General features: G+C 54.0%; 1 protein-coding gene across 1 annotated transcript; it reads left to right on the forward strand.

Moving 5' to 3' along the window:
• The first annotated feature begins 384 nt into the window (after positions 1 to 384).
• Positions 385 to 4,982, forward strand: RIMS3 (regulating synaptic membrane exocytosis 3). Its single transcript, XM_050909748.1, has 6 exons — positions 385 to 604; positions 2,073 to 2,214; positions 2,344 to 2,456; positions 4,184 to 4,285; positions 4,407 to 4,546; positions 4,770 to 4,982. Exons 1-6 carry the CDS (start codon positions 385 to 387, stop codon positions 4,980 to 4,982), a joined length of 930 nt encoding a protein of 309 aa, XP_050765705.1.
• The last annotated feature ends 7,864 nt before the right edge of the window (positions 4,983 to 12,846 follow it).

Consider the following 12,846-nt stretch of genomic DNA (forward strand, 5'->3'; position numbering starts at 1 on the left):
CGAGCCCTCTGCCCACCGGTGAGTCTCTCCTGGATGTCAGGAGCTGCCTGGGACCCACGGGGTGCTGGCGCAGGGCTGGTGGGTCCACCCCATGATCTGGCTGCACAGGGGGTCCTGCACCCCTTCCCTTGCTGCACCCTGCGCCAGCCCCTGCCCCCACGGGTGGGGAAAAATGGTCCCGATGGGTTGTGCCACCTGAATTTCATGGCTTTGTAAGTGCCTTGAGGGACCGTCCATCCCCATGGGGCTGCTCTGGGTGTGACTGCAGTGACATGGCCAGTGCCACCGCCCAGCGTTGCTGGCCCTGACACATCCCCTGGCTTCCCCCATGCAGCTGATCCCACCCAGCAGAGCCCGGGCCGGCGAGCGTGCGAGCGGCTGACCATGTTCAACGGGGATGCCAGCTCCTCGGCGGCCAGGAATGTCGTCCGCAGCTCCAGCATCAGCGGTGAGATGTACAACATTGAGAAGAGCGCGCGGGGCAGCGCCGACTCCGTCACCATCACCGCCAGCAAGAAGAGGCGTTCCAGCCTGGGTGCCAAGATGGTGGCCATCGTGGGGCTGTCCCAGTGGAGCAAGAGCACGCTGCAGCTCAACCAGACGGGTGAGCTGCTGCAGTCCCCCCCCCGGCACTGCCACCCCCTCAGCTCGGCCCTTTGCTTTGAGGAGAGGTGCACGCTCCCGGCTGCCCAAAGCGATGCTCTAGCCACCCGTGTCTGATGGAGACACCTAAAAAAGCCCCTTGTAGATCCCTCCCACCCCCCCGGCACACCAGCACTTCTCCATTTGCAAACCTGAGGCAGGGACGTTGCCGGAGCTCTGCCCGTGTGGGGGTTCTGGGCTCGGTGTGTCCCCCCCGCCCCAAGTAACGGCCAGTCCCGGCTGCAGCAGGGAGGGAGGGAGCTCGGAGAAAGGACTTATCAAACTGTTTGGCTCTGGGAAATATTTAAATGCTTAAAATAGCTTTTTAAAGGGCGGGGGAAGCAAAAAGCTCATTTTAGTGCAGGCTTTTTCTCTAGTTATTGCTTTTTTATTCTGGTTCTTGTTGGCATTTCATGATTCGGGAAATGTTCTATAAAGAGAGGAGTTAATTTGGAGCCCTCCAGCCCTGCACATCCGAGGTGTTTCTGAAGGGGTATAATTATCCCCAAAAGCCAAGCGAAAAGTGCCGGAGCCAGGCAGAACCGCACCTGGGGACGGCGGGACCGGGACCCTCCTGGCTGCCGGTGCCCAGGGGAGCAGCACCCGCTCCGGGGGGGCTGCCAGGATCAGGCAAACGCTTGATTTGGGGGCAGCCCCGAATTAGCAGGACAAACCTGACTCCCCCAGGAGCAGCCGCGGCGCGGTGCCGACACACACATGCTCATGCGGCAGGAGCGGGGCTGCCGGCGGTGCCAGGGCTGCCGGCGGTGCCAGGGGTGGATGCTTGTGCCACACTCCTCCTTCTGCCATCTGCCACTGCCTGGCACACGTGGCGGCGGGGACGGTGTAACTGCGTGGGGAAAGGGAGACATCAGTCAGTGTCGGGGCTGTGCCCGGTTGCGGCACTGGGGGTGCCCGTCCCCTGTGGCACAGGGACATTGGCACATGTCGAGGGGGCCCTGGGGATTTTGGAGACCGGGAGGTGGTTCTGCAGCAGCAGAGGCCAGGCAGCAGGCTGGGATGGTGTCAGCACATGTGAGCTGAGTCCGGCAGGTCTCAGCACATGGGGGAGGTGGCTGAGGGGCAGGTGGGGCTCTCAGCCGTGCAAAGGCACGATGGCATCGGTGCTGAGCAAGGGCTATGGGAAGACAGGGCTAGGACACGGTGGGGGGGGCAGCCCATTGCTCTCCAGCATGGTGTGCATGGCACCGGGATATTTGCCTGTGCGGGGTCCTGCAGGGTTTCATCCCCAAGGAAAGGTTGCATAAATCATGATGAATAATGTACCGAAGGAAGGCAGGGAGCAGCACGTGGGGAGGCTCCGGCCGTGCACGGCACCCCAGTTCTTCTGCCTGGTTTGATGCCCATCGTGCAGGAGGGTCTGGGGGCAGCGAGCGCTTCCCGGGCTCACCCCCTGTCTCGGCTTCCAGAGGGCGGCCCCAAAAAGCTGCGTAGCAACATCCGGAGGAGCACGGAGACCGGCATCGCGGTCGAGATGAGGACCAGGGTCACCCGGCAAGGCAGCCGGGAGTCCACCGACGGCAGCACCAACAGCAACAGCTCCGACGGCACGTAAGGCGCCGCGGGGGGCTGGGAGCTGGGGCTGGGCATCCTCCCTGCGCTCCCAGGGGATCTTGCTTGACACCCAGCAGCCCGATGCTCCACGAAAGCCCTTTGCTCTCCTTGCTCTCCCCGACGCAGGTTCATCTTCCCCACGACCCGGCTGGGTGCCGAGAGCCAGTTCAGTGACTTCCTCGACGGGCTGGGGCCGGGCCAGCTGGTGGGGCGGCAGACGCTGGCCACCCCGCCGATGGGTGAGTGCCGGCCGAGGGAGCTCCCTGCCCGGGGAGGGGGGTGCCGTCTCCAGCCCCGCAGAGCAAGGGCTGCGTCTTGCCTGGTGCGGGGCTAGGCAGTGCGAAAGGATGCTCCAGCGAGAGGGAAGGGGCTGGGGGAGGGGGGGAAAGTGGCCGCCTGCTCCTCTACAGGGCACTGGCTCCGGGGGACAGGCTCGATTCCGGCAGCGTCCCTTGCTGCCGAGCACGTGCCGGGTCGGTGCATGGCTCGCAGGTGCTCTGGCCTTCTGCTGCTCCCGCTGCCGGCTCCGCGAGGGGAGGGAACGTCCCGTGCAGGGCTCAGGGCAGGGTACCCGCCGGGGGAAGCAGCAGCTCTGCCTTTTCCCAAGGCCTCTTCTGCCCCTCTGCTGCACACCAGCTCCTCCGAGCATCCCGCTGCAGAGGCGCCGCAACAATGCCGCGTTTTGTTCCATTTTTCCCTTTTACATCCAAAATGGCTGTAGAAAGTCACGCCCTAAGTCTGAATTCCCAGCCAGCAGCAGCATGTCCCCGGCTGCTCCCAGGGCACACCAAGGTGTCTGCCCCGTGTCCTGCTGAGGGGCCGGAGCTGCCGGCAACGGGCAGAGCTGCCCCGGGGGGGGCCACAGTAACAAGGGTCCCTCATCCTGCCCCCCCCAGTCCCCACAGCACAGGGACCTGGTCCTGCTGGCCCCACATAAACCCCCAGTGCGAGGGAAGGGAAGGGAAAGGGGGGCAGTTGGACCCCTCTGGTTTTGCCCACCTTCCCCAGGAGGGGACAAGGTTGGCTTCCCTTGGGGTGAGGTCCTGCAGTGCCCGCAGCACACCGAATCCCTACGGCTCCTGCCGTTCCCCCGCCGCAGCATCAGCTCGTTCCTCTCCCGCTGGCCGGTTCCTCGCACAGCCCCCGGCGCCGGCCCTGACTCGCTGTTGAAATGCCAAGTGTGTTTTGAGAACATCCAGGTTCATCTCGCTCCTATTAAACCCCGCTGGGACGTCAGCTCGCCCCTTCCCCGTCCCCACTCCCCCCCTGCTGCCCGGGGCCACAAGGCAGCGAGCGATGGGGACCCGCCGACCAAGGGACATACATACGTACGAGCAGGACAGCGTAAGTGGGAGGACAACTTCACACCGAGCTCAAGAGGCGCCCGGCCACGTTTTCTCCTGCAGATGCCCCTCCGCAGGGAGCGGGGAAGGACCCCAGTGAAGTGCCCCAGGGTGATGGGGGCTGGTGGGTGCTGGCCTTGGTGGGGTGCTCAGCCACCAACCCCTCCTGCCCCAGCAGCTGAGGGCATCGCCTGGCCGAGGCACAGCCCCGGTTAATCCCAGCCCCTTTTCCCACCACGAGGGAAAAAATCCCCCTGCAAGGCTGCCGTGGGATGGAGCTGGCAGGGAGGGCAGGGAGGAGGGGGCTCTCACCCGGTTCTCTCCTTGCTGCTCAAATCCAGGCGTCTTCACATCAGCTCGGCTTTGTCCTGCCTCCAAATTCACGATAAATCACGCACCCGGTGGCGGGATGCTCGATGCGCTTGAGCGCTGGGTGCTGAGGATGGGGAGCAGGCAGCGGTGTGAGGGTGCTGGGGCTGCCAGCCCTGGAGATGACATCTCCCACCTGCTTTTTAGCAGCATCAAAAGGGAGAGCTGGTGGGGACCAGCCCAGGGCTGCGGCCGTCCCCGGTGGGATGTGGCCGTCGGGGAGGGTGCTGAGCGCATCTCATTCCTCTGCCTAGGCGATGTCCACGTCGGCATGGCTGACCGGAACGGGCAGCTGGAGGTGGAGGTGATCCAGGCGAGGGGACTTATCCCGAAGATGGGCTCCAAGTCCATCCCTGGTAGGTGGGTGGGGAGAGAGGGGGTCGGGGACGGAGGGGGAGTGATGGAGACAGGCGCTGTGCCGGGACCGTCACAGGAGCCTGCTCCGAGTCAGTGTTTCTCACCCGTTTTCCAACGCAGCCACCTACGTGAAAGTTTACCTGTTGGAGAACGGCGTCTGCCTGGCCAAGAAGAAGACCAAGGTGGTGAAGAAAACCTGTGACCCGTCGTACCAGCAGCCTCTGCTCTTCGAGGAGAGCCCCCAGGGCAAAGTCCTGCAGGTGACGTACTCCCCGCACAGATGCTTGGGGACAGGGAGGGGTTAGGGGAACAAGGACAGGGCATGGAAACCCAGCGTCCTCACTGCTGTCCTTCAGACCGCAGCCTCCCTACCCCCCTCACGGCAGGTCCTTTCCGGCCGGGCGCGCTGAGTTTGCCGAGTTTTCCCCAAAACTCCCACCCGGCGAGCGGGGCAGCTCCCCTAAAACCTTCTCTGCCCCGCAGGTGATCGTCTGGGGAGATTACGGGCGCATGGACCACAAGTGCTTCATGGGGATGGCCCAGATCATCTTGGAGGAGCTCGATCTCTCCAGCGTGGTTGCGGGCTGGTACAAACTCTTCCCCACCTCCTCGCTGGCCGACTCCAGCATCGGACCTCTGACGCGCCGCCTCTCCCAGTCCTCCCTGGAGAGCTCCACCAGCCCCTCCTGCCCGTAGGCGGCAGGTTGGTGGGAGAGGCCGGGAGGGGAAAGGAGACGTCCTGACCTACCAAAACTGCTAGTGGATAGCTGTAAATATCCTGTCCTTCCCTCCGCCCCCTTTTTTTTTCTTTTTTTTCTTTTTTTTTTTTTTTAAATCCTCTTCCCGAAACAAACCTGCTCTCGACCCGCTCCTCCCCGAGCACGCGTCCCGGCGCGCAGAGTGGGACGTCGGAGGGGGAGCGAGGGCCGTGTGTTTTGAGGCAGGGGGAAGGAGAAGCAAAAGAAAAAACCCCCGCCGTGAGGCAGACCGAGGGCTGCGACTGCCGACCGATCCCGAGACTGTTACACACCTTGTCCTGGCACCCTGTCGGAAAGGAATTGAAGCGACGCGTTTCTCTCCTGACCGCCTGGCGAGAGCATCTCGGTCTGATTCATTCAGCGCCGCGGCAAGCAGCATGTTGACGAGGTTTCTTTTCCTTCGATTTCATTTCCTTGCCTCTGAGGAAAAGGTAGCTTTTCAAAGAAAAAAACTCAGAAAAAAATCCAACTCAGCACTACTTTTTTTTTTCCCAAGGAATGTAGCATCTTCTATTATGTAGCTTGCCACGTGCTAACAACACACTCACTCTCTGCAATATCTAAGAGACTCCGGATTGACGAGAAACATCTGCCAGTCACTTCCCGTTTGTTCGTGTTCCGACACAAATCCTGTGACACTGAGCAAGCACTTCTGGTGGCCATTTTTCTGTTTTGTTTTTTAATTTTTTTTTCTGGTAGCATGTAGCCTGTGACCAGTGACATTGCCAAAGCGAGAGAGAACAGAAAAAGGTGCACTCACCTCACCGAAGCATACGCTGGTCTTATCCTCGTGTTTCACCACTGACTGTGGTCTTGGACGGCCAAAGCAAGACCCAAAATATAAACTCTGTGATGCCTCACGTGAAAATTCGAGTCAGGAGAAGGTGACCTGACAGAGCAGGAATACCGTGATGCTGGTTGATCGTCTGCCTCCCAGCCTCTTCCTCCCGCGAGGGCCAGCTCGAGGTCTGGGATGCTCTCCTCGGGTCTGGGATGCTCTCCTCGGGTCTGGGATGCTCTCCTCGGGTCTGGGATGCTCTCCTCGATACTTGAATTTCAAGTAGGAGCCGAGGCTTTGCCAGACCCCGCGGCAGGACGCACCTTTCTTTAACTCTCGACTTGTTGGTACGCTACAGGGGAACATCTCAACAGCATCTTCTGCTGATCTGGAATTAGGGTGACTGAGAGGTTACGAACAAAGGACTAGATGCTTTGAATTTATTATCAGGATGAGTGTTTTGGGGTTTTTGTTTGTATGTTTTGTTTGTTTGTTTTTAAAGCAGCATTTTGGTTCCCCCCGAGGGACCAGTTCTTGTAGCAAAACCGAGAATTACGGAAGCTTTTTTTGAAGGTGCCTAATGAAATTTGCTGAAAATACTCAGGGGAGACACCACTAGAAACTCTGGTTTCTTCATAAAATATACCTAACAAACACAATGACTGTCCTGAAGGATCAGTTTCCAAAAGAGAGAAAAAAAACCAACACACCAAAAGATCAGCAGTCTTGAGACTAGAAGAGGACAAAAGGTTAATGGGGAATTTTTACCGACCGGATGGCTCTGACCTTCAGTCTTTAACACAAATCAACCCACAGCACAGTTGGGATTTTTTACAGTTATTTATTGGCAAAGCAGAGAATTTCACAATGCACAGAGCACAACAAAACCAACCTGTGGTTCTCCTGGTGACACCAGGAACGATGAACCAGCTCGAACCTGTTGCCACAACGGAACAAAACCAAACTTGAAGGAAAAGACTGTTGCGATGAAGCTGTCCCCTCCACAAACCCAAAACCGGGGATCAGCAAAACTCCACTGCTCGGCGGCTGGTTTACCCGACGCCGCCACGATGTTAGCGACAGCGCGTCAAGGAATTTCAGCCGCTGTCGTGGACTTTGGATCTTTACCAAGTCAAAATCACCGTAGACCTCTGAGAAAAGAACAGGCTGGATGCTGCTGACCGGGGATGGAGAGGGGTCTGCTTCAGGACCCCACTGCCTGCCTCGTAAAGGATTAAATCCTCGCCTGCTAGAGCAGCAAGCGCTTGTTCGAGCAGGACGTGCTGAGTTCTGAGCTCGTGCTGAATGGCGACTTACAGGACCGAGGGATGCGCTAGCAGTCTCCAGCGGTTTGAGGAAGCAAACTCGGTGCCCTGACTACGGAAACAGGCATAAACAATGGTTTGAACATGGCGTTCCTTCCAGAGCACGAAGCAGTTATATGAGGTCAACGACGCCTGCACGAGGCTAAACTTTCTCTGCCCCGGCGTGCTGGATTTTTTGAATATACATGAGGGAAGGCATCTTAAGAGGAAAAGCTTTCTGCTCCTTGAAGCTAACGTTATTTGCTTTTGCTTTGCCAACTCTGTTTCAACAGAAAAATGAAAAATCTGCCTGTGGTGGGACAATAACCACGTCCACGGGGAAGTGGAATAGCAGCGTGGGCAGAGCCGGGAGCTCTGCAGGTATTTTCTGCTCCCTGGTGTGGACACAGCATCCCAGCCCCTTCCCCTTCCAGCACAGAGCTCGCTGGCTGTAAATTTCTCCAGCGAGTTGCAGAGCTTTACTGCGTCCCCCCTCTGTGAGCAACGTAGCGCTTTTCTTGAGACAGAGAACAGAAGCGGATGAAGAGCAGCGGGAACACCGGGACAGCCGGGCACGCAGCCCTAGCAGCAGATGCCTGAGGTCAAGTAAAAGGCTCACTGGTTCTGCACCAGTTGCAAAACCTGCCCGTGCTGGCACGTGGAAAATCCAGGGAAAAGCACTGTCATCTGGAAGGCACACCTGGGTACTCCAGGGAACAGGGAAAATCCAAATCCTCTGGCTTATTTGTTATCATCGCTAGACTGAGGCTGCATTGGAGGATGACAGCGTAGCCAACGCCAGAACAAACTGCACCCCAGTTCTTTTTCCGTGGTGTATTCTCGTTTGCTGCAACGCGGTGGCTTCGTGGGAACGATTCCTCCTGCTCGTTGAGTGACCGGCAAGGTGGAGCCGCCGTGCCAGTGACTTGAAAAGCTTGTCACTTACCCACTAGACTAACTGAAATCCATCAAGACCTTAACTGCTTCACTTTCAGCACTACGCGTCCATTCCCCCCAGGGAGCTGGTCCTCACTTCTCTGGGGAAGCATCTGGGTCAGGACCCACTTTACACTCGTGTGGAAAAACTAAAAGGGGCGAAGAGACCGAAGTGTGCCACGTTTGCATTGCAACATCAGCTCCTCCTCATTTCTGAACGCCTGAGACCATGTGTCAGATGTTCTCCCTCCTCGAACAACAAGAACAAAAAAGCCAAGACACCCACTTGCTTTCTACACACAACACGCCAGAAAACCCACAAGCTTCTGGACCCCAGGTTTTTTTCTGGGGGAATGTTTTATTGCAAAGGGCCTTTTTTTTTAAGTACTATATGATTTGCAAAAGGTGGCTGCGCTGACTAGGTATTATGCGTTAGATTATTTCCTCTCTTTCCTCCACCTTCCATCATGAAAGGAAATTCAAACCATTGGACTTTCCAGACATTTTCCCCTAGAAAGAGTAATTCATATTAAACTGAATCAGCTTTGCAGCCCTTTTTATACCCAGCACCCCCAGCAGTAAGCAAGGAGCAAGCAGGACGCAGCACCCACCTGAGACACAGAAGACCTTACTACAGCACAGCTGACAATAGATGCTGGTGTCAGAATCAAGGCACCCTGCTTGAGTAACAAGGATGGATTTTGCCAAAAGAGCCTTGAAATGATACTTAAACATCCCCTAAACGCTAGTAAAAAAAGCGACGGCCACGCAGCGAAACACAGAAGACACTACATGATTTCGTGCCCAGGCCTAAGTTATCCCTGGGTTTTCTACAAGCCTGGAACGGGCTCTATTTGCCAAAGTTGAGTGAAAATTTTCTAGGGCACCAGAAGGTGGGCCAGGCTTCTGGGCTCAATCAGAAATTAGCTCCTGTTTCGTCAACATCGCCGCATGTTGAAAGCATGGGGGGAGGATGCTTAGACATAGTTTTCCTGAAAAAAAGTGAGATACAGAACCAATTACCTGCCCAGCAATCAGAAAAGTAAACCTATTCAGTGGCTTTGGAGAATGCCACAGAGCAACTGAGACAGTGGGAAGTATTTCCTCCACGGCCAGCTCTCCCAGCTCTTAAAACCTTTTCTCCAGAAGCAGTTACCGATGTAGCCCTCGATTGCAAATACGAGAACAGGAGTTCCCACAGGAGCGGGATCAGGGTTCCCTTCGCCGATAGGGAATCACTTCTGTTCACTGTCCTATGCGACTGCTCTAGCAGCGACGAGACTTGAAAAGTCAAGCCTGTATTTGTACGTGTTTGTGCACATCGGTGCACGTGAGAGGAGCTGACACATTTAAATACCTTCGCTTGTTTAAGTGGGCTTGCAAATACTCAGCAGCAGTGAGTACAATTTAAGGGTCTTTACTGATATAAGACCATTTATAAAAACAGCACCGGTGATGTTCTTTCAGGCATAAAGAGTCCACCTTCTATTTTCTTCCAGTTGACTCAGACGCTTCTTCCCAGGTTGATGTGAAACGCTTGGACAGTGCACATCTGTAAACTTCCTACAGGGTGTGCATTTGGTTACTGATTTGGAAAATAACTGCATTTTAAAGGTCAAGGAACAGTGTTCAGGCACCGTTCTTCCTGACGGCTGAATTCAAAGTCTTAGATGTGTTTTGCATCACAGATGGAAAAAGATATTAAGAGCTCTCTCTGCTTTCCTTTGGGTTTTCATGCCTCCAGACAGATCTGTAAAATTACCTTCAGTAAAAGCAAGGTTTGCATCCTGTGATGTGCCAAAGGCATGACGGCCCGTTCCAATGTTGCTCTAGCAAAGCTGTTTCAACTGGAAGTCTTCCTTCTACTTCATGTTCACAAGCATAGAAAACACCCCAACCCTTGCCTAGTTGTTAGAGGTGCAAGAGTTATGTTTGTGAGCTAAAAAGAAGGCTGAAAGGCTGCAGAAAAGACTTCCTATGGAAAAAGAAGTGTCTGCAATAAGCAGGGTTGGAATTGGTGGGGTAAAGATGTGCTACGTGTAACGCAGCTGAAGTTATACAAAAGAGACTCAGTGACCAGATGTGACAATAATGCTCACCTTAACTGAGCTGGTCCGTATTTGGGGAAGATTTAGGTTTTAAAAAGTAGACTTGGAAAAATGTACAGTAAAGGGCCTAAGTGTTTGTCTTGCTGTCTGAATAACCGCCACACTGTTTAACCCCGATCATCTGCCTCGGGCACAGACACCAGAACGGAGCACAGTAGCATCTAGGCATCCAGGAGAAAGCAGCTTGGTTTAGCAGCTGCTGCCAAGACCCAAGAGCTGGTGTGACCACTGTGCCTGTCTGGAGCTCTGGTTTTTGGTATACCTCATCCTTTGGTTTTTTTCCCCACCCTCCTCCTTTTTCTCTTTTTTTTAAGAACCAGAGCTTAGTGCACTCTATCACATTCAGGTTATTTTTTGTTGTAACTGTGCAATGAAGAGCAATGCTACAGGGTGCGCGTTTACCCCCTGCTCCCATGCTGGCTCCTGCGAGCCCAACCTCTGCTTCGTTCAGCACTTGCACTATTGATTGCTGAGCTAAAGGGCAAGGGAAGCAAGAGGCCAGAGTGCTTCTCTGGAGGGAGGGATGATTCGGCTGGACAGTAGGTACCCCCCCTTCCATCTCTCCTGTTAAAAAGCATGTCGATAAACAGCACTCCGAAGGCTGCCCCTTAGCCCGGCACAGGCGGGCGTTTGCCGTCCCGCTCCCCCAACGGTCCTCCCCCCCGCAAAGGGCCGGCAAGGAGGCGAGCATCTCGGATGCGACAAGCCGAGGACAGTGCTGCTGCTCTCGGAGGGGCACCAAACCCTCGCTAAAGCTTTTGCCTGCAGCGCGGACGGAGAGGGAGCCTCAGGAGGAGGCAGAAAGGGCGTCCCTCCAGCGGGAGGACAGGTATTGAACATCGATCCCGTTTCCTAATAGGATCGCTGTCTGTATATATCTGCTAGATCCCAGTACTCGCTAAAAAAAAAAGGGAACTTTGTCCTAACACTTTGCAGTGAGAACCGTGAAGCAATGCTTGATGTCAGAGGGCCTCTGGACGGAGCAGCGCTCCCCTCCTTGTACCCAACTGGCCAGGGACCCTGGCAGCGGATGCCTCTTGAATGTTAGCACTTTGAAGTTGGTGGCCTTGTTTTCTTAAAAGGGCTTGATCTTTTCATGCAGTGAAAACTAAATAATCTTCCCCATCATGTTGTCCTACTCCCCACCTCAAAATTAAGCTATGAACAAGCACCTGGACTATTTAAGATATTATCCAGGACTCAAGAATCTGTCATTAATCTCAGAAGTTTATACCTCAAATATAAAAACATATACATCTGTCTTAGTAAAGTAGCAGCTCCAAGTTTGAATTGAAGTTAGTCCTTTAATTTGACTACTAACAGCACCAGGCAAAAAAAAACCCAAACCCAAACCAAACCCACGTAAGCACACAGAGAAAAACATCAATGATTTTTTTAGAAGCACCCAAACTGAAGCATTCATCCCATCACAAAATTCAGAATTTATATTCCCCAAACAAGACACCGGAGGGATTTTACCTATACCTTACAAATCTTTAAATGCAGCCTATGCCTTTTAAACTGCGTTAACCCCCTAAAAAGGATGAGGGGGCATAAAAGGGTTCAAGATCCTTAAAGGTACGAGGCAATGAGAGATGCACCCAGAACAACTCAGCCAGCCAGTCACTTCTAACCATAGCCCTCCTTCTCCAGGTAGCTGCTTCAGAAGGCTAAAACGAGTATCTTGACAGGGGTGCATCAGACAAAAGCGACACAACCAAGCAAGGACACAGAAATCTGTGCTACTTCACATTTTCCATCCTGAAGTCCCCAACAAGTTGCATTGAAAAGAATTACCTAAACCAAGAGAGTCCCATTAGATTGGGAAGTTGTCAGAACTCCATTAGCCACGAGTTAATTGCTACTATGAGCTTAGCCTTCAATCTCTAATGAAAAAGGTAGCGGACGTCTCACCATTTGAGTGGCACACGTCAACCTTACGTCTGTGTGCATCCGTTACCCAAGGGAAAAAGGAGAGTTGGGTGCAGAACTCGTACAGGACTGACACACTCACTCTGGGTGGCTTCGTACTTTTGGAAGCCAGGATGCGATCGCCTCAGTGAACAAATTTGGCTGCCTTCACTAGCCCACTCGTATCTTGTGATAAACTTTGCTTTGATGACAGATTCATAAGTTTAACAACTCCACCTTAAAATAAATGCCACAGAGGGGTGAACTAGTTCCATGTTCAAGACAAGGGGATGGGCTTGTGATGGATACTTGAGAATGGTAATAGATTTAAAAAAAGCAAATGGCAATTTTATACCTGTGTTATGTAATGTTTTATATGTGCGTGGTCTTTCTTAATGTAAAACTCTTGTATTTTTGTGGTTTATATGCAGCAGGACTGATGGCTGTGAGGGTGCACGTTATTTTGTAAAATATTCTTAGCCAGTTTTCCCAAGGAGGAAAAAACTGAAGTATTCACATTTTCATTGGCTTGTACCTGCATGTACAGTATTGGGGCAGCAAGTGAAGATGATTAAAGCCAGCTTGAAAACCTTTTTCTGTGCTTGAGTTCAGCTTCTCAAAACATCCAGTCCAAAACCAAAAACCAAAGCCAACCCTCCCCCCACCCCAAACCAGATATGCTGGGGAGGAGGGGAAGAGGAAGAAACCCTCTTTTTTCTGAAAAGAGCAGGTTTTGACTGGAGGAAAGAAATACCATAATTAATA

The sequence above is a fragment of the Gymnogyps californianus genome, chromosome 22 (assembly GCF_018139145.2).
Source record: "Gymnogyps californianus isolate 813 chromosome 22, ASM1813914v2, whole genome shotgun sequence".
Taxonomy (NCBI): domain Eukaryota; kingdom Metazoa; phylum Chordata; class Aves; order Accipitriformes; family Cathartidae; genus Gymnogyps; species Gymnogyps californianus.